This window comes from Epinephelus fuscoguttatus, linkage group LG13, assembly GCF_011397635.1.
Source record: "Epinephelus fuscoguttatus linkage group LG13, E.fuscoguttatus.final_Chr_v1".
NCBI classification, from domain to species: domain Eukaryota; kingdom Metazoa; phylum Chordata; class Actinopteri; order Perciformes; family Serranidae; genus Epinephelus; species Epinephelus fuscoguttatus.
In genome coordinates, this window is record NC_064764.1 from 19,619,358 (window position 1) to 19,643,669 (window position 24,312).

Below are 24,312 nucleotides of genomic sequence, written 5' to 3' on the forward strand. Positions count from 1 at the left end.
AATAATAATAATCTTGGTAATATTCCAATAGTTCACTAAATCGTGATTATTGTTTTGATCATGCAGTTCCCCGCCTTTAAACAATGAAAGGTTCAGAAATAGTGCAGTTACAGACAAAATGGAGCATCATACTGTACAATCCAGCTGCTGTCTGGAGCCTTCAGCCGCCGCTAGATGGCAACCCCAACATCGACCCATTGCTGGGGCGTGAGATTTCTTTGGGAGTGAGCCATTGATTTATATAAAAGCAGTTTAGCGCTGCGTGTCTCCCTCAGCTCTCCTCTGTCACCGCTGCAGCTGAGTCAGCAGGAAAACAGAAACCAGAGACACACACCACATGAAGAGCAGTCTTCACTTTTTTCTCCTCCAGAGAAGGTTTGACTGGTGAAACACATCAAATGAGATGCCACATCAACAACCTGACCAAACCAAACAATATCTGAAGTTAATAAAAACAATACAAATCACCAGAAAGTCTATACATGAGTATATAACAGATTTTTATTAAGGCATCAGATAATAGATATTTTTATTATTACAAATTGTACATACAGTTAAATGTACCAACATTTATTAAACATGATTCAAGCCTAATATAGGACATTCAATGAAATCACCTATTTCAAGTGTTTCTAGCAGTTTGACCACACCCATTTACATACACAGGTAAATATTAGAAAATAAAAGATATATTAGAAATATTAGAAATGATACAGTACAATCAGTGTTTTGTAAGCTGAATCAACATCTCTGATAGTGTCAACATCAGAAACTCTACAAGTGTTGGTTTATAGTTGATGTGATGAAGTTTATTACACTGTACATTCCTGACGAATAAACTGGTAACTTGGTGTCGGCCCACAGTCAGAGATATGATTATTAATCCCTGAAAGCACAACAGCCTCCTTGAATATCATCCATAATCACAGTATAGAAAAAGAAAAAAGATCAGCCTGTGTAAATGCAGTTCATTAATAGTTAATCACAGTGTAAGACCTTCATCATCAAAGTGAATGAAGAGATTAAAGCTGATGATCTCCAGATTTAAAGCTGGCTGCGGAGTTTCTTGATGACTTCCCTCCACTTGTTGACAGGTGGGCTGCCACTGGCCACCAGCCTCCTGAGGAGGCCGCAGGGCTGCAGGCTGGGTACATCAGGGTGAGCCTGGTGGTAGTGCTCCAGCCTCTCCAGGACCTTTGCAAGCCCCACCATGCCGGCGTAGAACATGGGACCTCCACGGTGCCTGGGCCAGCCATAGCCAAAGACATAGATGACATCGATGTCTTCAGGTCCTGCAGCTATTCCATCCTCCAGGATGCGGAAGCCCTCGTTGATTAGAGAATAGAGGCAGCGCTCCAGCACCTCCTGCTGGTCTATGTTGCGCGCCACCAGGCTGTGCTGGGCTCGGTACTCCTCCAGAAACCTATGCAGCCAGGGATCAGATCTGGCAATTCGACCTCCTGGTTTGTCATACTGGTACCATCCTTGGCCTGATTTTTGGCCAAACCGTCCCCGTTCACAGAGCAGGTCTCCCAGGGGGCTGTACCTGCAGCCATGTCGTATTCTAGCAGACGGCCCTGATGCCATGCCAAGCTGCACCAGCCCCTCTTCCTTCCTGATTTTCCAGGCTACGTCGAGTCCAGAAAGGTCAGACATTCTGAACGCACCCATTGGAAAGCCAAACTCCACCAGCGCTCCATCTACCAACTCAGGTGTGGCTCCCTCCTCCAACAGGAAGGAAGCTTGGTTCATGTAAGGTTTCAGCATGCGGTTCCCCACAAAGCCAGGGCAGTTGCCGACTGCCACACTGGCTTTGCCCATTTTCTTTCCCAGTTGCATGGCAGTGGCCACAGCTTGAGGAGAGGACCGTGGCCCATACACCACCTCCAGCAGCTTCATGACATGGGCTGGGGCAAAGAAATGCATCCCAACCACCAGCTCTGGGTTGGAGGTTTCAGAGGCCAGCTGATCCACGTCTAGTGTAGAGGTGTTGGTGAACAGGAAAGTGCCTGGTTTACAAACAGCAGACAGCTGCTGGAAGACTTTCTTCTTTAGGGCCATGTTCTCAAACACAGCCTCGATGACCAGGTCAACGTCTGCTACAGCCTGGATGTTCTGGCTGTAGCTGATCCTATCAAGTGCAGGAGCCACCCCACGTCTCTTAGCTCCTCGCTGCAACATGCCAGATACTTCCTGCTTTGCCTCCATTAACTGCTTTTCTTGGGTCTCCACAGCAACCACAGACAACCCTGTCTGGGCCAGGGCCACTGTTATGCCTCTCCCCATGGTGCCGAGACCTTTGCAGACAAAATCACATGGTGACTACAGAAATATTACCTCAGAATGACCAGTCACACACATCACAGACATTTCTGACAGAGAAAAATTACAGTGAATTCTTCTTTGTGCATACTACACAATCTTAGACTGTTTAGTTTGGGCCTGGGAGCATAAAGTTTTTCCAAAGCTTGCAATTTTAATGCACAAGCTGCTGAGCTTCACATATCCAGATTGTCATACATCCAATCCTCCCTGCAGGGAAGAGAGAGTTCATCCATTTACACTCAGCCGAACTATAACTGAGGGCTTAGTTTCCATAGGCAACGTGAATTTGGAGATGCCACACAGATAGCTTGATGAGTCAATGTGTTTATTGAAAGCTCAGACTAATAGAAATTGGAAGCCCAAAGCTCTTACCAATGACAGCTGCTTTATGTACGGGCCTGGGCTTGCTTGTGTCCCATCGGGCTCCACTGGGCATCATCCACTTGCCAGCAGCTCTCTGAGCAAAGAAGATGTACTGCAGGGCGCGGGCCTGGCCTGAGGTGAAGAGAGTGGCCATCAGCTCTTGCTCCCGCTCCATACCCTGAGTGTATGGCAGGGTGGCAGCCGCCCGCACCGCCTGGACACATGCAACTGGTGCTATGGCTCCACGTGCACTCTGACGCACCTTCTGCATCATGTCCTCAAATAGAGCATCCAAATCAGACGGGCATGGACATGGATAGTTACTTATACGACGGTAATCCAGTGGCTGACCTAAAACAGAAAGATGGAAGAAACATGACTCCAGGGGCCCATTCCATAAAATAGAGTTCAAGTTACGTTTCTATGGCAAGTTATGCTGGGAAACTAACCTGGTCCAGGTCAGGCTAAGCCTGAGTTTAACCACAGTTCCTGTATTGCTGACCTGACAAGAAACAATGATTTTACCAGTGACTTCCTAGCGTGCTGCCATATTATTTTAATTTATTGACCACTATCAGTCACAAAATTAAAGTTTATTGAAAATCACCTTACATAAATAATAAATTGAATGAATTACATAATGATAAATGACAACATATAAACCTACATACATGTTTAATTATCATTATTATAGTATGTGATATATAACATTTAGGCTTACGCTACATAATAAGTTTCCTATATTTTCCCAGCAGGAAGCATGTTTAAAAATGTATACTTTTATGTACTGATTAATACTTTTTAACAGTTTGGGTCCATGTTTCTTGGTTGTGGTATCTTGGATAGTGTGGAAGAAGATGACAGCCAAAAACTCACAGCAACACTGCTATTGGAATTTCCATAATGCTCATGTTACTTACAGAGACATCAACCTTACCAAGCCTGGTTGTACGACTACTATCTTTTCATACATGAACAAAATGGAGACTACATGTAACCAAATGCCACACATGCGTTGAGTTGAGTTGAGTTGAGTTAACCCTAACCCTAACAAAACAGGAGCTCAGCAACAGGTATCCATTTGTAGCAAGATCGCTGCTTAACTAACTCAACAGTATGAGGCAATGTCTGATGACGTCTCGTCTCTTGCGTGTAAGCAACACTGTTGTGTTGTAAAGGTAGATTTCAAAATTTCATTTGTTATGTTTAAAGCAGTGTCAAAAAAGTAAACTTAGATGTGTTTATATGGAAACATCATGAGATTGGACAGCTCTAGCATCAAGTTGATTTTGGTTAAAAGTTCAGTCAGTGTGAAGGATTTAGGGGGATATATTGGCAAAAATGGGATATGCTATAAAAAGTATGTTTTCTTTGGTGTCTAATCACCTGAAAATAGAATTGTGTTTTTGTTACCTGAGAATGAGCGGTTTATATCTACATAGGAAGCAGGTACTCGTGTACGAAAAATGTCATGTTGCACTGCCATGTTTGTACAGTAGCCCAGAACAGACAAACCTAACACTGGCTCTACATGGGACCATTTGCGTCTTTGTGTCTTTGCATTGGCCACCATAGTTTGCAGCCCCTCCGTGACGAGAGTGTTGGAAAAACACAACATGAAAGTGCTTTATTCAGTGTTTTTATCAGTTTTAATAACCTGGTCTGTTTGATTTGGAGAGGAGGAGAAAAACTGTGGGTACAGTCAATTTACATCCATGTGGACAGATTAGTAAACTGTGTGCAGTTTTGCAAAACTGTACCCACGGTACAAAGTTTATTTATTTTTCTCCCCCCCTGAGCTTCAGGACAATGACTACAAGAGGGAGTTAAACCACCTTTTAACATTAATCAACATTAGAAAACAGATGGGATATCAAATATATACTGATGTACCAAGTACATTATATACACAGTAAACCTCTGATAATTAAAATTTGCACACACAAATAAATATCATCCTGAATTCACAAATTCTTTATTTATTATTGCTTTTTATGCACTCATCTAACTTTTTTCTTTTAGTTACAGGACTGATGTTTTCCTAACCAGAAAAAAAACACATTACCCTGCTCTGCCTCTGATTGGCTAGTACTCGTTGCCATCAGAGTCAGAGCCAATTAGAAGCAGGATGCGGGTGGGAAAAAAACTCTGCTGTCTCCTGTGTGTATGGAGAAAGGGGAGGGACAGAGGGGACAGGCAAGACAAACTATCCTACGTTTAAATAACATATCGAAAATATCTGCTTGACAACTTATTATGGAGCTGGGAACAAGCCCAAATAAGCAACTACGCTTTAGAGACAAGCCCAAAAAAAAAAAACGCAACCCGCGACTACCTATATTTGTAAGCGACTTTACAGAAAAACAAGCCCAAAGTCGCTTATAATAAGTGGACTTGGCAACACTGATTAGCAGGTGCTGGGCTACCGACCTGTCTGCGACATGCCAAATGGCGTCAGAGAAACACTGATTTGTAACATGAAACTGTTTGATAAAGTGTTTTCTACCTGTTTTAATCACCTGGTCTGTTGTTTTGGAAAAGAAGAGACCTCTGCAGATAAATCAGCTAACTGCGAAAACTTCCTGAATAATGAACACTTAAGGAAATCGAACCAGGAGATGTTTCATCTGGTTGCATTCTGCAATCCCCACTGCTAGATGCCTCTAAATCTCCCTAAATCTTATACACTGGACCTTTAAGTCCTTAAATCGCCTAAAGGCATACTTACCATTCCGAGCAATATTTTTAAATTGAGTTTTCACCTGCAGGAACATTCTTGTCTCCCCTCTCAAGTTGTTGATGTCTAAAAGTGAAAACATAGTGAACATCCAGCTCTCTGCTGGTTGCCATGTGTATTGATTTGATCCATGTACAACCTCTTGGGCTGCTTAGGAACAGCGTGCGCGCAATTATCTTGACTACTTGAACCTTTTTTAAATTAGTCTAACTGAACTTGAATTGACCTTTATGGAAGCACTTTAGCCCGGACTGATTCGTAAGGGTAATTCATGACCTTTCTACTTACAGTTCTCTGACTTTTGCCAAATCAAAAATTTACTTTGGAATGACATTTCTGTACAAGTACACCTGCATAATTTTATTTTCTAAACTGAAATGCGCTTCCTAGTTTCCATTAGTACCATTTTTTCCCACTTTCTCCAATTTGTCAGCCAGCACTCAGTCTACATATAATTGGCCACTCAATCACTAGACACCCCAGAAGCTTCTAAGAGCAGAGTGATTTGACAGACCATTTCCAACATAATTGGAGGGACTCCAGTGTCACAGTTCACCTTGAATAACACCAATCTGAAAATGAAAAGCAACAATTTGAATCTGGGCAAAATGGTTGGTAAATTTCCAAATCTGAGAGCAAAAGGGGGGAAATTTAATTTTTGTGATTCTCAGGCTCATTAGCAATGTAACACTACTGGAGCAATTTCCCGAGTGAAACTACATGAGAAGATTTATTATTAGAGCCTAAAAACTTTGCAACATAAGACTTCCTGTCTGAAGTGATTAAATCCTGTGAACAATGAGAGTGAAGAGGAGGGCCACTCCGCTAAAACCTTGTTAAAAGCATCTTAATTCCCATTCCTGTCTCCTCTGACATGATTACACGAGACAGTAGTCAGAATCCTTCACAGCTCTACTGAATTACACTCAGCCGTGGGTCTGGGCCAGAAACTGGGTCACCATGGCAAAGCTTAAAGGGACAGCAGCCGCATCTGATCTGTTATCTCCACTTAGTCCAATAACTAACAATTTTGTCTAATAAAGTCAGTATCAATACATCACGGAGGAAGAATAGATGGTGAGGGTTGTTTCAGGTCAGTTAAAAGTCCATTCTGAAATGTCAATGAGATGCTGTGTGTGGCTGTGCAATGTGATTCCAATGTACTTTAGAAGGGCATTATTGCAGTGGTTAATCTGTAAATGGTTGGGCTGTGTCGATGGATTTGTTGTGCAGCGAGTGGAAAGCCCGGTCGTCCTGACAGATGTAGCGGGCAGATGTTGCAACTACTGGGGTAAAAAAGTTAATCTCGTCACCAGCAGAGACTTGAATCTGTGCATGTGTGGGGTGTGTATATGTGTTAGTGTGTGTGTGTATGAGCCCACACATGCATCAATTTAAGTGCACAAACTGCTTTTTGCCCAAATATATACCCATGTGCCAGCTTTACTGCTGTGTACTGTTTTATGTCTATTCTGCGCAGGTTGACTCACCAGCCGTGCATCTCAATGTCACAAACATTCACACGTTTTGTTTGTAAATTTAGAAACACATTTCCCGTCTCCACTTAACACCCCTGCTAATCAACCCGAGACTGGAGTATCGGTCAAAGTCTCCACAGATTTCCTTCCTATCTCCTCAAATCTCCCATCTTGTATGCTGTTGGCTTCTCTGTCTGACTCACTCTAAGCCTCAGCTTTACTAACAACACTCACTTTCTCACCCACTCAAAGTCATCTTGGCAGTGTTGTGTGGGGAAAAAAAAAGCGTTTGTAAAAAGCACAAGACTGCAATCATCGTTTGATTGTGAAATGTTGTTTTGCTGTTGACATTTTGCACAGACGTAGTCAGATTGTTTGCTAAAGGCGGAACATTCGGCACAAACTAACAGGTTTCGTACTTCCTTAAATGTCTTAGGAGTGAGCTGTCATTGCCACGTAAGCTAGCAACAAACAGTTAAAAATGACATACAGTGCAGTCATGAAAACATCTTCCATGTTCATTTCATGCAGAAGAATCAAAAGCTGTGGAACAGCCAGAGCTCTGCTGAGACAAGACTGAACAAAATACACCTTCCCCTCATGTAATCTGACAATGCCAACACACAAAACCACACACAGGAGTGGGTGGTATGTGTATTAGTTCAAAATAGTCCAGCACGTAACGTCCCTGCAAACCACCAACTTGCTATTTTTACATTTTGGCTTCTGTATGGATAAAAAAAGACATAATGTGTTAATTAGAGAGCATCAGAGGTGGTGGTAGGCAACTGTGGGAAGAACCAACCACACTAGTTGTTTCCCACTGCTTTTAATCTTTATACTAAGCTAAACTAAGTAAGGGACAAGCCATAACTCAGTTTCCCCGGTGAGGGTTTGACTAATACCTGAACAATCACTGCCATCCTATAAAGTTCTTATGTGATGGAATAGTTGTTCACTGCTTCAGTAAATAGGACAAACCGTACATACGACTTGGCGATGGGAGATATTTGTAGTGAACTCAGCCCATAGAACCCTTTGGCCCAGCTATTTCCCAGAAAGTGGGGCTGAACAATTAATCCAAAATCTTATAAAAAATCACAATATGGCCTCCTGCAAAGTTTGTCAAAGGCAAAATGTGTGTCAAAATACCATTTTGAATTAAATATTGTCATGCTGCAGCAACGTCCTGGCCTCCACATCACACTCTACAGTAGGGGTGTCCAACATACGGCCCGGGGACCAGAACCAGCTAGCCAAAGGGCCCAATCCAGCCCAGTGAATAACCTTGCACACCTAATAGTGATGCACTTCTGAAGGCTAAGAGTTGCCAGGTTTCAGGATTGCGTTAAACAGTGAGTAGCTTTCGTCACGTAAAATGCTGCTTCAGAAGCTTTTCCAAACCGACCAGAATATAGCTCTTTACTTTCACTTTAGTTTGGTGTGGTTGAGGTCAAGGTTGCTACACAGTGCACGTAATTGGATTCACGTTTTTTAAATATACTCCTTTAAACAAAAAGCAGGGGGAAAAATTGGAGGTGTTTATTATTTATAGGATATTATACCATGGTTTTACTGGTCCAGCCCACCTCTGATCAAATCGGACTGTATGTGGCCCATGAACTAAAATGACTTGGACACCACTGCTCTACAGACTTTAGAAAACATCTTTCTTTGGTACAGATCTCCACAAAAGTCACACCCCTTTAGTTTTTCAGTAAAATTGAGAACAACAATGTTAAAATTATAATTTCATCTGATATCACAAATCATGTCAAAATATCAATATCAGTCAAAATGACTGCAATTAGATATTTTGTCATAATCATTCCACCCTACCAGAAGGCTAACATTATGCTAGCAAGATTCAAAGTCAATAACATTGTCAATTGAATTTGATAGTACGTTTAACAACAGGACTAGCTGCTTATCCAGCCATGTCCCCTGATCAATATCGAGATGTTCACAAGCAAACAACAGGCCATGTGTAATGTCACTGTCAGCCGCAGCCTGAAGTAGCGAGTTGAATAGTGAATGAGATGTGAGATGATCGTTTATGTGATACCAAGTCTCAGTATATTCAGAGGGCCAGTTTACTTCTTGCAGCTTGTGTGTTACAGTCCACATCCTGTGGTGTTCAGAGGATGAGGCACCGAAGGACTACACTCAGTGTTGTAAATAAATTGTAAACAGAGGCTTTGACTGCGTCCCTGTTGCTATGGTAACTCATTTTAGGTACAGGCTGATACTATGTAGACAGTGAATTAAATGAGAACAGTGAACAGACAGCTTCACTGGAACTACTCAGTACATGTCTTACATCACAGATGGATGGACACCCTGAAGCCAGTCAGAGACGGATATTCACCCAGAGCATGATATAAGCCAGGGGTTCTTGACCTTTGTTGTGACAACGACCCCTAGATTGATAAACATTAGGTCATGGACCTCCATTTGATACGATTTTGGTTGTTAGATTAAGACCAGTTTAGGAAACTACTGTGGAGGAAGTGAAACCTTTGATCAGAATAGTCACTCTTATGACACTCACTTACATTGGGTGTGAAAATAAACCATTCCCCATTCTTCTGGGGACCCCCTGGGGGTCCACGGACCACCAGTTGAGAATCGCTGGTATAAACTGCGATAATCAACTGCTGGTGGTAATTTTTTTAGTGTGAGAGTGGAATTGATTTTCTCATCTAACTCTCTGCAACAAACCCATTAAGCGCATCTCCCAAAATGTCGAAGTATTCCTTTCAAATGAAAATAAAATATAAATAAATTAGAGCTGCTATTAATTTGTTCTGAAGAATAAAATCATCCTCGACACAAAAGCAGCAGTGGAAAATTGAAGCGTGTCAAAAAAATGCACAATAAATCAATCTTAAACAGATCATTTATAATTTTTAGCTGAGCCTAGTAGTGTTGTCTGCCAGTATTACAGTGTAGCACATAACACATCTGAGTAGGTTACCCTTTACACTGACTGAGAAATCATTCCTAGTAAACTGTAGGGACATGGCACACTTTAGCAATCCATTCAGTGGGTAAATGAGTCTGATTCACGTGCATGGAAAGATCCTCATCCTGTTAAATGACTGGCGAGGGCCCATTATTAATATTCTAGGAAAGTTTGTCCCTTTTCGCCCTTCTGAATAATAGAGCAAAAGCAGTGAAGACATCAGAGCACATCTGACAGAGCCATGAAACATTTATGGCTTCTGTGGCGGAGGATCTGCCTGCCGTGTTTTCTGCTTCCTTTGACTTCCACAAACCTACATGTCGACACTTCTTGATGTTGGACTTGCCCAAAATAACTGCTCTGGAAGGAATTTATCTTCCTTCCACTGAGTCCATTTTTAAACCAGTGAAGAGTGAGTGGATTTTGTACCAGCAGGAACCTTGTGCTATCTGTTTTCCGTGCCTCACCTGCAACACTCTGGGCGAACTTCACAGCTGCGTCCACAGCGTTGTGATCAGTAACCTGATCCACGATGCCAAGTTGAAGTGCCTCGGCGGCAGTCACATGGCGGCCTGTGGGAGACATGAAGGGCATCAAAGGTCTGTCTGGGTGACATGTGACATTTCAAATGATTAAATGAGGAATAACAAGCTGTCCAGGCATTCAGTGTAACTGCAAACCCCCTGTTAGATTCTAAAATTGATCAAACAATGACACAAAGATAGTCTTTTAGAAATAAAAAGGTGAAGAATTACTGTTTGCCTAAACTGATTTGGTTAGAAAATTTTAGAACAGAGCAGAGACTCGCATAGAAAAGGCTTCTAAATCTAAAAAACTAAAACTAAACACATGCTGACCTCTGCTGGTCATCAGAGTAAACTACCAATCTCTACATTATGGCAGCTGCACACAAAGCATTTAAATGTGTATGCTGTGTTCACTTTGAAGCACAACTAAAAAACAAAACATGTGGGTGCACAAACAGAGCCCTGTAAAAAGAACAGACTATTGCATATGGTCACCTCTATGTACTGATTGATATTTCATAGTTTGATACTTTAAAGAGTTATTAAACTATCAATTCTGTAACAGTCAGGCAAGGTTGACCTGAGGTTCTACCTGTGGTGATGAGGCTCAAGGCAGCTGGGACCCCAATGAGCCTTGGCAGACGCTGGGTTCCCCCTGCACCTGGCAGCAGACCCAGAGTCACCTCTGGAAGCCCCAGTCTGGCCTGAAAGGACACAAAGGCACAATGTTTGATGGATGGACAGCACTGAACAGAGTGGGTTTTCCATAAGATATTACATGGCCTAGAGGGGTAAAAATCCTCTTTTATATCACAAAATTCAACCATGTCAAAAACATGTTTTTCTTTATTGACCTAACATAAATGATCTGGTCCCATTTTCAGTAGGCGATTTGTTAATTTTTAAACAGGGGGGACATGAGGACATGCCTTGTCTCTCCTGTGTGTGCACATGGCAGAAGTTAGCCTTTAGGTCTGTCTGCCAAAAAGCGCTTTCGGATACAGATCGTGTGATTTTAACCCAAACCATTATCTTTTTCCTCGACGCAACCAGTTTGCCTGAAGGCAAAGTTCTTCCAACAGCACAGTGTGTTTATCTCACACACTCTCAAGTCGCAATGGTTGTTGGAACTCACAGATTTGAGTGGCTAAAATAGTATCACATGAGGTGATTTACAACACATTTGGTCTGTGAGTTTCCTGGTCATTAAACCAGTGCTACAAATGCTGTGCTGGTTAAAACAGAAACACTGTCAAAATCACTTATAGGTCTGGGTCTGGACCCGGAGGGTACAGAGGGATGGCAGATTAACAGCAGGGATGAATTTTGGTCATTTTGCTAACAAGCAGGATGGCATCCCCCTCGTCCTCCCTCAGATCACCTACTCCCTACATGCAATAACTGAAAACAATTCAACAGTGACAACAGTAACATGTGTCAGTCAGACACTGGCGCAGCTTGACACTGACATTAGAGAGACAGAGACAGATCTGAAGCATGAACTAACTTTAGAGTGTGCGATTCGATAATGACAGCCCAGCGCCACCTCGAGGCCTCCGCCCAAAGCACTTCCTTCTATGGCTGCCACAACCGGCTTGTTCATAGCCTCAATGGCGTGGATCATCGGTACCAGTGGAGGCCCGGTCATGTTTTTGTGGAACTCGGTGATGTCCGCCCCTGTTAAAAAAAAAAAAAAAAACTTAAATTGTTGACGTTATCAGGCGGGTTGGAACTGCAAGAAAGAAATGATATACTGTGATATGAAATGTATCTGAGACCACAAAACTATTTGCTATTGGATGTGTCTTTGAGGGAATCAACACACACCAAGAGGCTCATTTAAATATTCTCCAGTAGTTCATGTACATTATTTTATTAAATAACACACAAACTGTTGAAGAATATCATATACAGGCCTCCTGGTATGTGATGTACTTTTGATTTTGTCATGATATGATTCCTGCATCCCATGAAGGTATTTTTATGAATGCTGTGCTCGCATGAAATCCAGTTTCAATTTATATGAAACAAGGGAAGGAGGACCTTGGTGGGTGGGTGGTTACAATGCATGCCTTATAACCGCAACGTCACGATTTCAATTCCAGTCTTGGGGCCTTTGTTGCCTGTCCTACTCCTCTCTCCTTCCCCCATTTTAAATCTGCCTCTAAACTGTCATCTGTCAAATTAAGGCAAAAATACCTAAAAAATGAAACCATTTCTTCCCTCTATGGCTGCTTCCATGCTTTAATGTATCCCACAAATCGTCATAATATGACACAAATTGTTCTATTTAAAGCCGTCTCTTTACAGTTTTTCTTTAATGGAGCCTCCCAGCGGAGGTATTTCACACGATTGTTCTTATATAACCGGAGTGAAAATAAACACCTTGAATTATAACATTCTAATGTATGAAATCTGTTTTGCTTTGCACTAGTTGTAGTCTTGTAGTCTACTTTAGTTTAGAAAAGTCTGTTATATAACAAATGAAAGTGGTACAGTTTAACGCCACTTTGTATATTTTTAACACAAGAAATAATAATTTGCTTCAAATGTGCTAAATACAGATATTCCAGTTAAATCCAATTCAACTTTAAATCCAATTTCTTTTATTGCTTATTGCAAAGAGACTCATTTATTGTAGATTATGAAAGTCACTGAGGGGAAGACAGCACAGTGTGTGATAAGGGACCAAATACAGCCATTCTTTGTAAACAGAGTCGTGGGGTTTTGCCTTTTCAAAAGATTTTCAAAAATCTTGTCTCAGTCAAATCTCTAAGGGCACACTGACGACAGTTTATATCTGGAGGGAACAAAGAAAATGACTCATGTGAGATTGTGCCACCATTGAAAAGTTACAGGAAAATAAAAAAGAAAACACATCTGTACCCCCGCAGAAGATTCCATTCTGGCCACAGATGACCACGGACTTCACCTTCGGATCATTGAGTGCTCTCTCCACCGTGTCGACAATGCCCTGCCTCACCGCTGCACTATATAAAAAAGACAAATGCTTTTAAAGGATACTGGACACATGCTAGTGCTGGAGTTTACCTTGTAATCAACCTGCAAAATGTTATTAGTTTGACTTAAAAGATAACACAGACATTTCAATCGTTCGTCACACAAATGATATGCATTATTCAGAACATGATACACATTAAATACGGAATATTTTCTGTAAAATCAGGCAGTGGTGGCCTTAAGGATACATTTTTATGATAAAAGTGCCCCTCCCTCATCACCATGACTAGGCAGCCATTGAGCAAGGCTTTTAACCCCAAACTGCTCCTGTAGAGCTGCTCACTGACCGGCACATCAGGCTTTCTTTGTATAAAAGTGATAGTATAAAGTGCTGGGAAAAGGAATTTCCCCTTGACGATGAGGAAGTCTTGAGTGATAGATGTGTGAGAAATACGATAATACTACACGTAAAAGTCCTGCATTCAAGATTTTACTTAAGTAAAAGTAAAGAAGTATTATCTGCAAAATCTACTTGAATAATCGAAAGTTAAAGTACTCGTCATACAGCATAACAATATTATGACACTTTGTTGATATCAATTATTCATTTTCACAAAAGCAGCAACACTGAATTATAGCAGGTCAAGGGCCTACATTTTTCTGTCAATCTACAACCATGCAAAAGGCAGTGACGGAGCGAGCGGATGGCTTCTGAGGCTCCAGCCCAGAGTGTTTCCTCCTATGCTATTCCATAAAGAAATCTGTTATAATTGAGTAAATGTTGTTCTTTTGGCCTGATATCAAATTGCAGAGTATTGAAAACCACATTTGCTTGACATTGTTTTATTTTAAAACAGTAACATCAGACAATTTTTGCCTCTTTTTAGGTGGCAGGAGTGAAAATTAGTCATCCTCAACATTTTTTGTGTTATGGTTTCAGAATGATGAAGACAGTTGGAGAGCAGTTCGATATAAAATAGGATAGCAGTTGTTCCCAACTGGTAGGTCGTGGTACAAAAGTGGGTCACGGGTCCATTCTGAATGGACCGCAGGTGACTTGCAAATGTATCAAGTTTGTAAAAAACACACTTTATTTTTAAGTATACTGAATTTCCGGCACAGAGCTTTTATTTTAAAGTGCCGTTTCATGCTGTAGAGTGAGTGACTAACGTACAGCTACTCAATAGAGACAGCAAACTAGCTTGACTGCATGGCCAAACACAAGTATGATGCTGAATGTATTAAAATGTGTGCACCTGGAACTAACGACTAAGGGTGCTTTCACACCTGCCTTGTTTGATTCGGTTCAATCAAACTCAAGTTTGTTTGCCCCCTAAGTGCAGTTCATTTGGGTAGGTGTAAACACAGCAATCGCACACTTGGGTGTGCACCAAAACCGGACTGAGACCTTCTTAAAGAAGTGGTCTCGGTCAGCTTACAAACAAACTCTGGTGCGGTTTGTTTGTGGTAAGAACAATCTGCACCCATCTGAACCAACTGCTGTCACATTACACATTGTTTGGGTTAAACAAGCATGAGCATGTTACAGTCCCGGAGGATTATTAATATGCGCCTCCTCCTGTGCTGCTCCTTTTCAAACTGTATGGTTTGACTAAAATGAACAATGCAGTCAATACAGTACACGATGACCAGCGCTAAAGTCAACCTATACAGAGTTGTCCCTCCATTGTGACATTAGAAAGTGTCAGATTTATCTTGCAAGTGTACTCTTCTTCAACGTTTTGTTTACTTTCTGGATTTTTCCTGCACGGAAATTATACAACTTTGTAACAAAATTTGACCCTGATTCAGACCAAAGCAAGTGAACCCTAGGTCTGAAAGCACTCTAAGGAGAAATCTGGACCCCTTGGCTGGACCAGTTGGGGACCACTGTTCTACGGGATGATTTTTTTTTGCTTGGCAACTACCATGTTTTTTACAACAGTATGAAGATTTTCAGCATTCTATTATCTCAAATGGCTGGACAAACAATGCATATAGCTGCTGTAAAATGAGATAAACATGGTGCAGCAAAAGTACAATATATCTCTCTGAAATGTAGTGGCATATAAGTATAAAATAGTATAAAATGAAGATGCTCAAGAAAAATACAAGGACTGCAAAACCTTATTACTTGATTTAATATACTACTTAAATTCCTTTACAAAGAATTTAGGCAAGAAAAGCCTTTCCTCTGACGCCACCCTCTGGCAAAAAAATATATATAACTTATAAACAATATATTCCTCTGTTGTTAAATCAAGGTACTCTCTCTGACAAAGTTATCCAGTGTGCAGCTTTGTGTGGGATACCTAATCTCCAACGATTAGAAAAGTCCCCCAACATATGAATTCGCAGTAAACTCCCACAACAAATAAAACAACTTGTGTGTGAACATCATGAATCATGTATTAAGAAGCTCTGCAGCCTTGTGTTAGTTTGGCTTCGGCTCACCTAAGTGCGTTGACAGGCGGATTTTGGAGAGTAATCAAGCCGACCGACCTCGAAACATACGTTAGTTGAGCCATGGAAGCTGCCGACCACACAGTGCAAGTTATCGCACTTCTTTTAACTGTGCTGCCTGAACTTTGTAACTTAATAAAGTGACAAAGTTCAGTCAACACACCTCACCTGGCAAGACTTTAACTGACAGGACTGCATTACCTTTGTCACACTTTACGCCATACAGGCATGTTTACAAACGGTCTTCTTCGTCGCCTCTTTTTCTGGTTTCTACTGGCGGTTAATGTCAACGACCCAGAGCATTAGCGCCCCCGTTTGGTGTGGAGCCGATCAGAAAACAAAACGCTGTCTTGCTCCCTTAATTTAATAATATACCGTTAATTCTGCTATCTGAATGTAGAGTGTGATTACAGAATAATAATGTTCTATATTTAAATTCAGATGTTAGAGTAAGTTTGGCGAGTAGTAGACAACCGAAAACTGTAGGAGTCAACTGCCTCCAGAAGATGGCAGTAAAGCAACACCGAGGATGCCAGCTGCCGTGAAACCTCAAAGAAGAAGAAGGAACATCAACAGCCGTTGGTTGGCCATTACTTGTCTCTCTGTAGAGCCCACTGACAACAAGGAGGTGTATCCGTGCCTAACAAAGTAAGGAATATGCGCTCACTTGTCGGACTAGTCGTTGTTGTTGCCGCAGCTAGCTTGTACCTGTATTCACTGTCCCTGTACCTTCCTGCGGCACCGCGGCGACGTCCTCATCCAGCTGCTGAGACCAAACATGTGGAGACAACGGAGTCCGAGCAGCCCGCTGACAGCTCCGAGGAGCCCAGCAGGTAACTGACGGCACCGTTAGTAGCTCTCAGCCGGAGAACAGAAAGTATATTAAGTCTCTCAACAGTATTATAAGAGAAACGTTACCATCACCAACGCACGCTAATAATGTTGTAGCATGCTCCCATCTTACCCAGTCTCTCCTTCATGTAACGTTAGCTTTCACTCTTCTTTCCCCCACATAACCACGAATACAGTCATGAGTAATTTTATACACTGCAGTGTGGTAAAGCAGTGGCGTAGCACCATTTTCTGAGCCCCATGCATGAGCAGTCTCCGTGGGCCCCCTGCCCATCCTGTCTTGATAAATGTTGCCCTCAAGCACCTTTTGATACTTGTTTATTTATATATTTCCACAGTCAGCTTGCTTTCTTTCCCTTTCCATTCTTCCTTATTCTTTGTAACCCCCATTTCCCCTTTTTTTGGGAAGGACAGTGTGCGTGGGTGCTCAGGCAGTATAAGCAATCACTACACCCTTTTAAGTGCAGTTCAGAGTGTGCAGTGTAAACTATGTTTTTTGCCATTTCATCATTACAGCAAATGCAACTGTAGCCAGTATCTCACTATCACTATCCTCATTCATATTTTGAGAAGATACAAATTATATTCAGCCACAAAATAAGCCTGAGAGGCTGAAGATCAGAAGGTACAGAGAGTTGTTGCGTAGAGATGATGCATCGACTCATGTAGCTGCATTGGTGTGAACTGGCAGGTTTATAAAAATGTTGCAGAATGGCGCTTTGCAGGTAGTTGCCTGTTTCAGCAGTTCTTTGGTCTGAACTGGGCATTACACTGCCGCTGTTATGCTACCTCACCGTTCTGTATCAAGGTACAATTACGGAATGGGGAGACAGAGTTGTCTCATCTTTAAACCAGCAGTGGAGATAGTAACTGCGTCAAAACGACGTCTGTATGAAGGGGATGGCCAGCAAGACAGGACCAAGGCCGGGATGGGTGTGACATTTTGACAGTGTTTTATATGTATAGTAAATCTGGGAGATTTAGAAAGCAGCTTGGAAGTTAGCAAGTAACTCAAAGCATATTTGCTAAGGTACACAATTGTAAAGGTACAACTAATAATTATTTTCATTCCTTAATAATCTGCCCATTATTTTTTCCTATTAATCGTTTATTTTTTCACTAAAATGTTAGAAAATAGTGAAAAATGTCCCATGTCTCATCCTGTGTAATTCCAAGGTGACGTCTTCAGATGGTGTGTTTATTTGACTAATAGTCCAAAAATGCAAAGTTATTCAGTTTATTATCATGTATGACAAAAAGGGGCATCAAAGTCTCATATTTAAGAAGCATGAAACCAGCAAGTTTTGCTAAAACATTTACTAAAACGATACTCGATTTTCAAAATAGCGTTAACTTTTTGTTAATTGACTACAGCACAATTGTGTAACAGAATAAAACTACTATTTAACTATGACAGGCTGCTAACCCAACACAAGTTTTAGGTGAAAGTTTTAACTGCAGTCCTCATACTTATCAGGAGACAAAAACTCAATTCATTCAGCTTTGAATCAAGAAAAACAAGCAAATATTAGCCTTCATGAGCTTGATACCATCAAATGAGTTATTTTGCTCATATAAAACGAAACTAATCATTGATTAAATAATTATTAAGTCCATAAAATATCAAAAACAATAGGAATGACTTGTATTTGCTTTGAAAAATACTTAAACAGTTAATTGATTATCAGATAAATCAACAGACTGTATTATATATGATTTTGCACTTATTTGACTGTGTCAATATTGAAATATTGTTGTTTACAGTTTTAACTTCTGTCCATAGTGGACGATGTGACTAACTGAAGTATGGATGTTCTCACAGGTTGAAGTTCCCCTCAGACTTGGAGGAGCTGAGGGAACTCGCTGAACTCCTGCAGTTTTACAAGACAGAGCACACTGGATATGTTCTGCTGCTCTTCAGTAGTGCATATCTCTATAAGCAGTCCTTTGCTATTCCTGGATCCTCCTTCCTGGTAAAGTAAAACCGTTTCAAATGTCATCTGTACTTATGCTGGATAAGAAGGCAGGCACTGTGTACAAGACAAAAAGAGTGGACATTGACATTTCTTATGTTGAATGTGTTAAAATATGATTAAAGCTATTTACTTTAAAGTCCATGGGTGAGAATTCCCAGTATTTTTTTACGTTTGGCATAAAAATATGACACTTAGATTTAAATTTGCTAAAAAAACAACAACTACCTAGTCTGGTGGCTGTAGAGGAAACTAGGCTTGCATGCAAGATGTACTTTAAGGAAACAGCACTTGTCCTGCATGTTGGTGTGCAGCTTGGGTCTCTACTTCTGGAAGATAAAAATATTCACCTAGCTCAAAAAAACAAAGACTCAGACTTCCTTTTGTGTGTCAGCAGTCTTAGTTTTTTTGTGACAGTTTTTCTTCCCCACCTACATGAGTTTAATCTTCACAACTGTGCGTGCAGCACAGAGAAGAGACCTCAGCCACACACCACCTGCTGGTTGAAGTGACACCCAACATCTTACACTTCAAAACCAAAGTTAGATCACAGAGTCTTTCTCTCCTCTCCCAGGAAGAGTAGCTGTGCGCATCAGAGCTGATCATTACAGACACGTATTATTGATGATGTCTAGTAACCTGGCCTTCTCAAATTGTCGCTGTGCAGAACATTTTAGCAGGAGCTATATTTGGACCATATGAAGGACTGCTGCTCGCCTGTGTGCTCACCACTGTGGGCTCCACGATGTGCTACCTCCTGTCCCAGGCCTTTGGAAAGCACTACATCGTTAATCTCTTCCCTGATAAAGTCTCCATGCTACAGAGGAAGGTAAATCTGTGACATCTATTATGTTTGTGAACATGTAAAGCACTGATGCACCAAGTTTAAGTCTCCACAATTAAGGGCTCTTCCAGGTGTGTTAACAATCATTATTATCATATCAATCTCCCGGTAAAGATGCCTTCTAAAGTCAGATGTAGACCATATTGATCTCAGGTTCACCTCACTGGCCCATATGTCTAAATCACATATAAACCCTTAAAGACAGCACTGTAATGTGTGTCTCATCTCAACAGCACACAGAGACGAGGGATGTAACAGTAAACAAAGCACCCAAACATTTAACATCCCTGTTAGGGCTGGGCAATATAATTACTATGTATGATATATTGATATATTTTCAAGCAAGATATAAATGTAGACAACACCAACTATATCGATAAAGGGTCAAGTTGCATTACATAACACATACCAGAATGTGTCTGTCCTCTCTCACACTCCAGCTCCGCCCCACTCACTCACTCGTTCTAGTTTACAGTGCAACACTGGTCTGTATGTTGCACGTGCTACGCTAAATCAGTGTGTGAGATGAATGAAGTTACCGCAGCACATGTGTAATCCAGTGCTGTGCTGCTAGTTTGTGTGTAAGGTGGATCATGGCGCGTTGCCATTCTTCTTGGTAGTTATAAATAAACATTTCCCAGTTTTATCACCTCCCCCAGGATGTGTCATGTACTAATATTTCATCATTTAGTCAGAAACATTTGTGTGTTTACATGGCACCAATGTGAACAGGAGGTGATGCTGCTCTCAGAAAATGAGTGCCTCTATTTAGAATATTAAGTTATTTATATTTTCCTGACCTGGGAGCTCTACTTACACATGTAATGTGGTCATTTGTTGCTGGATTATAAAATTGCAGTATCTGAAATACAGTGTGACATAACACGTCACTCAAAAGAGAAATCACAAAAAAGAAACATGCTCCTGTTCCTTCGCAGTTTCTAACATCTCATCTTCATCCCCCAGGTCGAGGATAACCAGGACTGTTTGTTCTTCTTTCTGCTCTTCCTGCGACTCTTTCCCATGACTCCCAACTGGTTTCTGAACATGTCTGCCCCGATTGTCAACATCCCCATCACCTTCTTCTTCGGCTCAGTCTTCATTGGTAAGCACACATGGATCACATGACTGACACGCATTCATCACACTGTAAGTCAAGTACTGAGGAAGCTCTCACTCTAAGTCAAAACAGCACAGACACTTTTATTTTTGGGTTCCCCAGATAAATATTGTAAACCATAAAAGTGCTTTCACACCTGTAGTTCAGCTCATTTGGTCGCAGACCAAGGGATACATGGTTTGTTTTTGGCTCTGGTCTTGTTCCTGTTCACACTAACAGGTAACTATCTTGATTGGGCAGTTTTGGTGATTGTTATCCTGCATCATCAGGACAAGCATGGGGAAGTCAAATTCTGTTGACTGAGAAGTTTATGCAGTACATTAATGCTTCTGATGTGTATACTTGTGTTCTTTGGTGTCACAAAGAGCTTACAAATAAATAACAGATTGTGAGTACTACTATTATGTTTTTGTAGATTGCAAATTAGTGGTATGTTAGCAGGTAGAGACAGGATGAAAAAGAGGCATCTTGTCAAGTAATGATTTGGGGCTTATTACTGATGGCTTACTGTCACACACTTTAAAATGGAGTTTTAAAGTTGTCAGAAAAAGTTGTCAGATAAAAACACAGCAGTTTTAACAGGGAAAATACCCATGTTACATGCATATGTGTTTCCATGGTTACCAAATGGTTAGAATAAATAGGTTATATACATGTCCTTATTCCTGAACATGTTTCATTATTGACAGATGGATTTATCAGTAGTTAAGCTTTTCAAATCACGCTAAAATCAAATCTGCTTTCATGAACTTCTGTGGTTTATTCGTTTGCTTTCACCCCACAAACGAACCGCACCAGAGTGGCGGGCCGAGACCCACCAAGGGTTTGATTGGCAACTTTCACACCAGCCCAGATAATAAACGTTATTTATAAAGCACTTTTCAAAACAAAGTTACAAAGTGCTTTACATGGTTGAAGCTGGATTTTAAACACTGCAGCATTTAGGCAAATAAAATCAGGTAATTTCAAGAATTACAAAGAAACAGGAACCCCAGCTATAAAGATAAATGCCACCAATAAAAACAATCATATAAGACATGTTAAAATAGACAGTGTGTTAAAATTAATAACAGGCTCTATATTTTTTTTGTAAGACTTTTTGGGGGCCTTTTTGCCTTTATTAGATAGGAAAGTCTAGCTTGAAATAGAGAGAGAGAGAGAGAGAGAGAGAGAGAGATGACCTGAGTTCATTTTTTTTACCAAACCAAGTTGCTTAGGTGTGAAAGCACCCCAAATACTTCAGATCCACCTCCATCAATAATGAAAAACCCACTTTGTTTGTCCTCATTAGATTGCATGCTAATTAAAGTGACAAACTGTCTTTACCCTCTATTAAATAGTTAGTTTTAACGTGTGACCTTTGTTAATGAGTTTCAAAGCAAACAGTGATGATTAACACAGCTTCAAATTGCAGATATTTAGACATGTTTTCATCACGTGCCCTCAGATTTAAAGTATTAATTGAGCATATCTCTCGACGCTGTAATTAAAGCTCCACACAATCACTGCAGTTTTGTGTTTGCTCTGCTTTCGAAGGTCTCCTACCGTACAACTTCATCTGTGTCCAGACGGGCGTCATGCTGTCTGAGGTGTCATCGCTGGACGACTTGTTCTCCTGGGAGAGGCTGCTGCAGCTGCTGGCCATCGCCTGCATGGCTCTGCTGCCCGGCGCCCTTATCCGCCGCTTCAGTCAGAAGCGTCTCAAACTGGATTTGCAATCACAGAACGGACTCATCACAGATAAGAAGGTCCAATGATTTGTTCTGGGAATGATTTTGTTCCCTGGCGCTTTGATGCCCTCTGCCCTCAAGTCTGAATGTATTTTAAAGAGGCGACTCTTCAGAAAAACTTTGCCCCCATACACGTCTTATATCTGGAGTGCTTCACTTTTCTGGAGCCAACAAGAGATGAGAGAGAAATAAGCCTGGTGCAGTCAGTGTTTAAAGCCATGTATTCTGTGTAACCAAATGTTGGTGTTTCTGTGCCGCAACCTTTGTGGGCACAGCATGCACAGTATATGTATATAGATATTTGAATGTACAGCAATGTAGTTAAGAGAGGGAAGGATTTTGAGGAGACTTTGCTGACTATTATCTTATAGTAAGAGTTGTGTTTCAAGTGCCTGTCATGCAGTGTTTCAAACTTCTACCTCCAACATGGACTTGTGGAACAGTTAATGTAACGGCCTGTTCATGTTTGCTGTGGCTGGATGATTCAGAAGATTGTTTTGGGGGTTTGTGTGCATTATTTTATTCGTACCTTAAATGCGTATACTGTATAGAAATAGAGTGAATAGAAAGGACGTTGATCTGATTGCTGTGGTCATTTGACAAATACAAAAATGGCAATTTTTGATATTAATGGTGACAACACGTCAGTGGGGCAGTAACATGTTTCACACTCTTGTCTGAGAACGTCATTTTGACCTAAACATAAAAATACAGTCGTACACCAGTCCAAGTTTCTCTCTTTCACCGAACTATCGTTAGCTTCATGTTCTTGTTAACTCATTGTAAGGCATCTAGGTAGTTGGTCCTATGTTCCGACAATCACCAGCTCCCGTTTGATTGAAATAAACCCTTAATTCCTTAAGTTAGATGTGAAAACATGCTGAGCTGGACACTGTTTATCCCCGCGGTCTCCGCCTCTCAGCTGTCCACTGAGCAGCGGCTCTCACTCCTTCTGCAGAGGCAGCTACAGTACATCATCTTTCAACAAACAAGTAAATGATACCAAAAAAGAAACAGGTTATGGTGACATTTTAAAAGTAATGGATTACTTTTTCGAAAACATATTACTCCACTGCTTTTGATCGTTAATGCAAAACCTCACCTCAGTGAGTTCGCAACTTGCCGGAAGTATATTGAAGTTTACAAACTACAACAATTGCACTGGCAACGGTACACATACATCTATATCTGTACCGTTGATGTAGATGTTTGTGGATTTGAATGCAAATGTCCATTCTACTCTCACTCTATTTCTATGGTATCATATTTGCAGCATTATTATACAATGTGAAGTTGTGTTTTTCTTGTATGACAAACACGTTTTGCAATTTCAGTATAATTGTGATACAATGCGTTGGGCAATTTGTACTCTTTTTAAACTCTGTCTGATCTCCAAGTTTTTCAAATTGTGTAATTTGGCCTCGGAGTCTTTTTGAGCAACCAGCTGAATTACATCATGATTTATGTGACTAAATGTCGATATCTAATCAGCCGGATTCTTATCTGATAGTGAATGTGCAGTTCATTCAGGCAGCGTGAGGCCTCTGTTAAATCAAGCCTTAATATTGCTTCTCTTTGCTGCCTCTTTTCACGCTCTGTGTGTCTTTTGTACTGTACTGCTCCAACGCTGCAAAGTGTTACTTTACAGCTCTTTCTTTGTGTCGGTTAAGATGTAAAATGTAATGTCAGCTTTCTGTTTCTTCAAAGATGTAAATTCTTTTAAGCGTAATGTACATTTGTGGTGTGTCTGACCTTTTTTTGTATTTCAGAAACAAAAAAACTTGATAAAACAACAGTAAACGTAAAAAAAACAGCATTTGTTTTTTCAAATAGTCTTTATTGCTCAGATCCAGGTTGCTCAGCAATACAGTTCACTCACAACTCAAAACAACAGCATGGCTGTTACCAGAAAGGCATGGATCCACGAGATGGATTTAAAAAAATGGATCTTATGTCTGTCAAGCACACAGTCAC

The 24,312-nt window shown here is 40.9% G+C and overlaps 2 protein-coding genes across 2 annotated transcripts; one reads left to right on the plus strand and one right to left on the minus strand.

Moving 5' to 3' along the window:
• Nucleotides 1-483: 483 nt before the first annotated feature.
• Nucleotides 484-16,069, minus strand: ehhadh (enoyl-CoA, hydratase/3-hydroxyacyl CoA dehydrogenase). The gene is made up of 7 exons (XM_049594717.1): nt 15,811-16,069; nt 13,282-13,385; nt 11,903-12,072; nt 10,988-11,099; nt 10,336-10,440; nt 2,698-3,039; nt 484-2,297 (listed from the first exon to the last, which is right to left on the minus strand). Exons 1-7 carry the CDS (start codon nt 15,882-15,884, stop codon nt 1,045-1,047), a joined length of 2,160 nt encoding a protein of 719 aa, XP_049450674.1. The 5' UTR covers nt 15,885-16,069; the 3' UTR covers nt 484-1,044.
• A 294-nt stretch (nt 16,070-16,363) lies between these two features.
• Nucleotides 16,364-24,067, plus strand: tmem41aa (transmembrane protein 41aa). Its single transcript, XM_049595064.1, has 5 exons — nt 16,364-16,652; nt 18,494-18,644; nt 19,312-19,473; nt 20,455-20,593; nt 22,145-24,067. Exons 1-5 carry the CDS (start codon nt 16,477-16,479, stop codon nt 22,363-22,365), a joined length of 849 nt encoding a protein of 282 aa, XP_049451021.1. The 5' UTR covers nt 16,364-16,476; the 3' UTR covers nt 22,366-24,067.
• Nucleotides 24,068-24,312: the final 245 nt, after the last annotated feature.

What these genes read in the sequence shown, in the direction of transcription:
- ehhadh (XM_049594717.1), bottom strand. Translation starts at nt 15,884, where the DNA reads ATGGCTCAACTAACGTATGTTTCGAGGTCGGTCGGCTTGATTACTCTC. An exon ending in ATCGAATCGCACACTCTAAA is followed by an intron (nt 11,100 to 11,902) that starts GTTAGTTCATGC and finishes GTGTCCTTTCAG; the next exon opens with GCCAGACTGGGGCTTCCAGA. An exon ending in GTTCGCCCAGAGTGTTGCAG is followed by an intron (nt 3,040 to 10,335) that starts GTGAGGCACGGA and finishes TTTCTGTTTTAG; the next exon opens with GTCAGCCACTGGATTACCGT.
- tmem41aa (XM_049595064.1), top strand. Translation starts at nt 16,477, where the DNA reads ATGCGCTCACTTGTCGGACTAGTCGTTGTTGTTGCCGCAGCTAGCTTG. An exon ending in AGCTCCGAGGAGCCCAGCAG is followed by an intron (nt 16,653 to 18,493) that starts GTAACTGACGGC and finishes ATGTTCTCACAG; the next exon opens with GTTGAAGTTCCCCTCAGACT. An exon ending in TTCCTGGATCCTCCTTCCTG is followed by an intron (nt 18,645 to 19,311) that starts GTAAAGTAAAAC and finishes GTCGCTGTGCAG; the next exon opens with AACATTTTAGCAGGAGCTAT.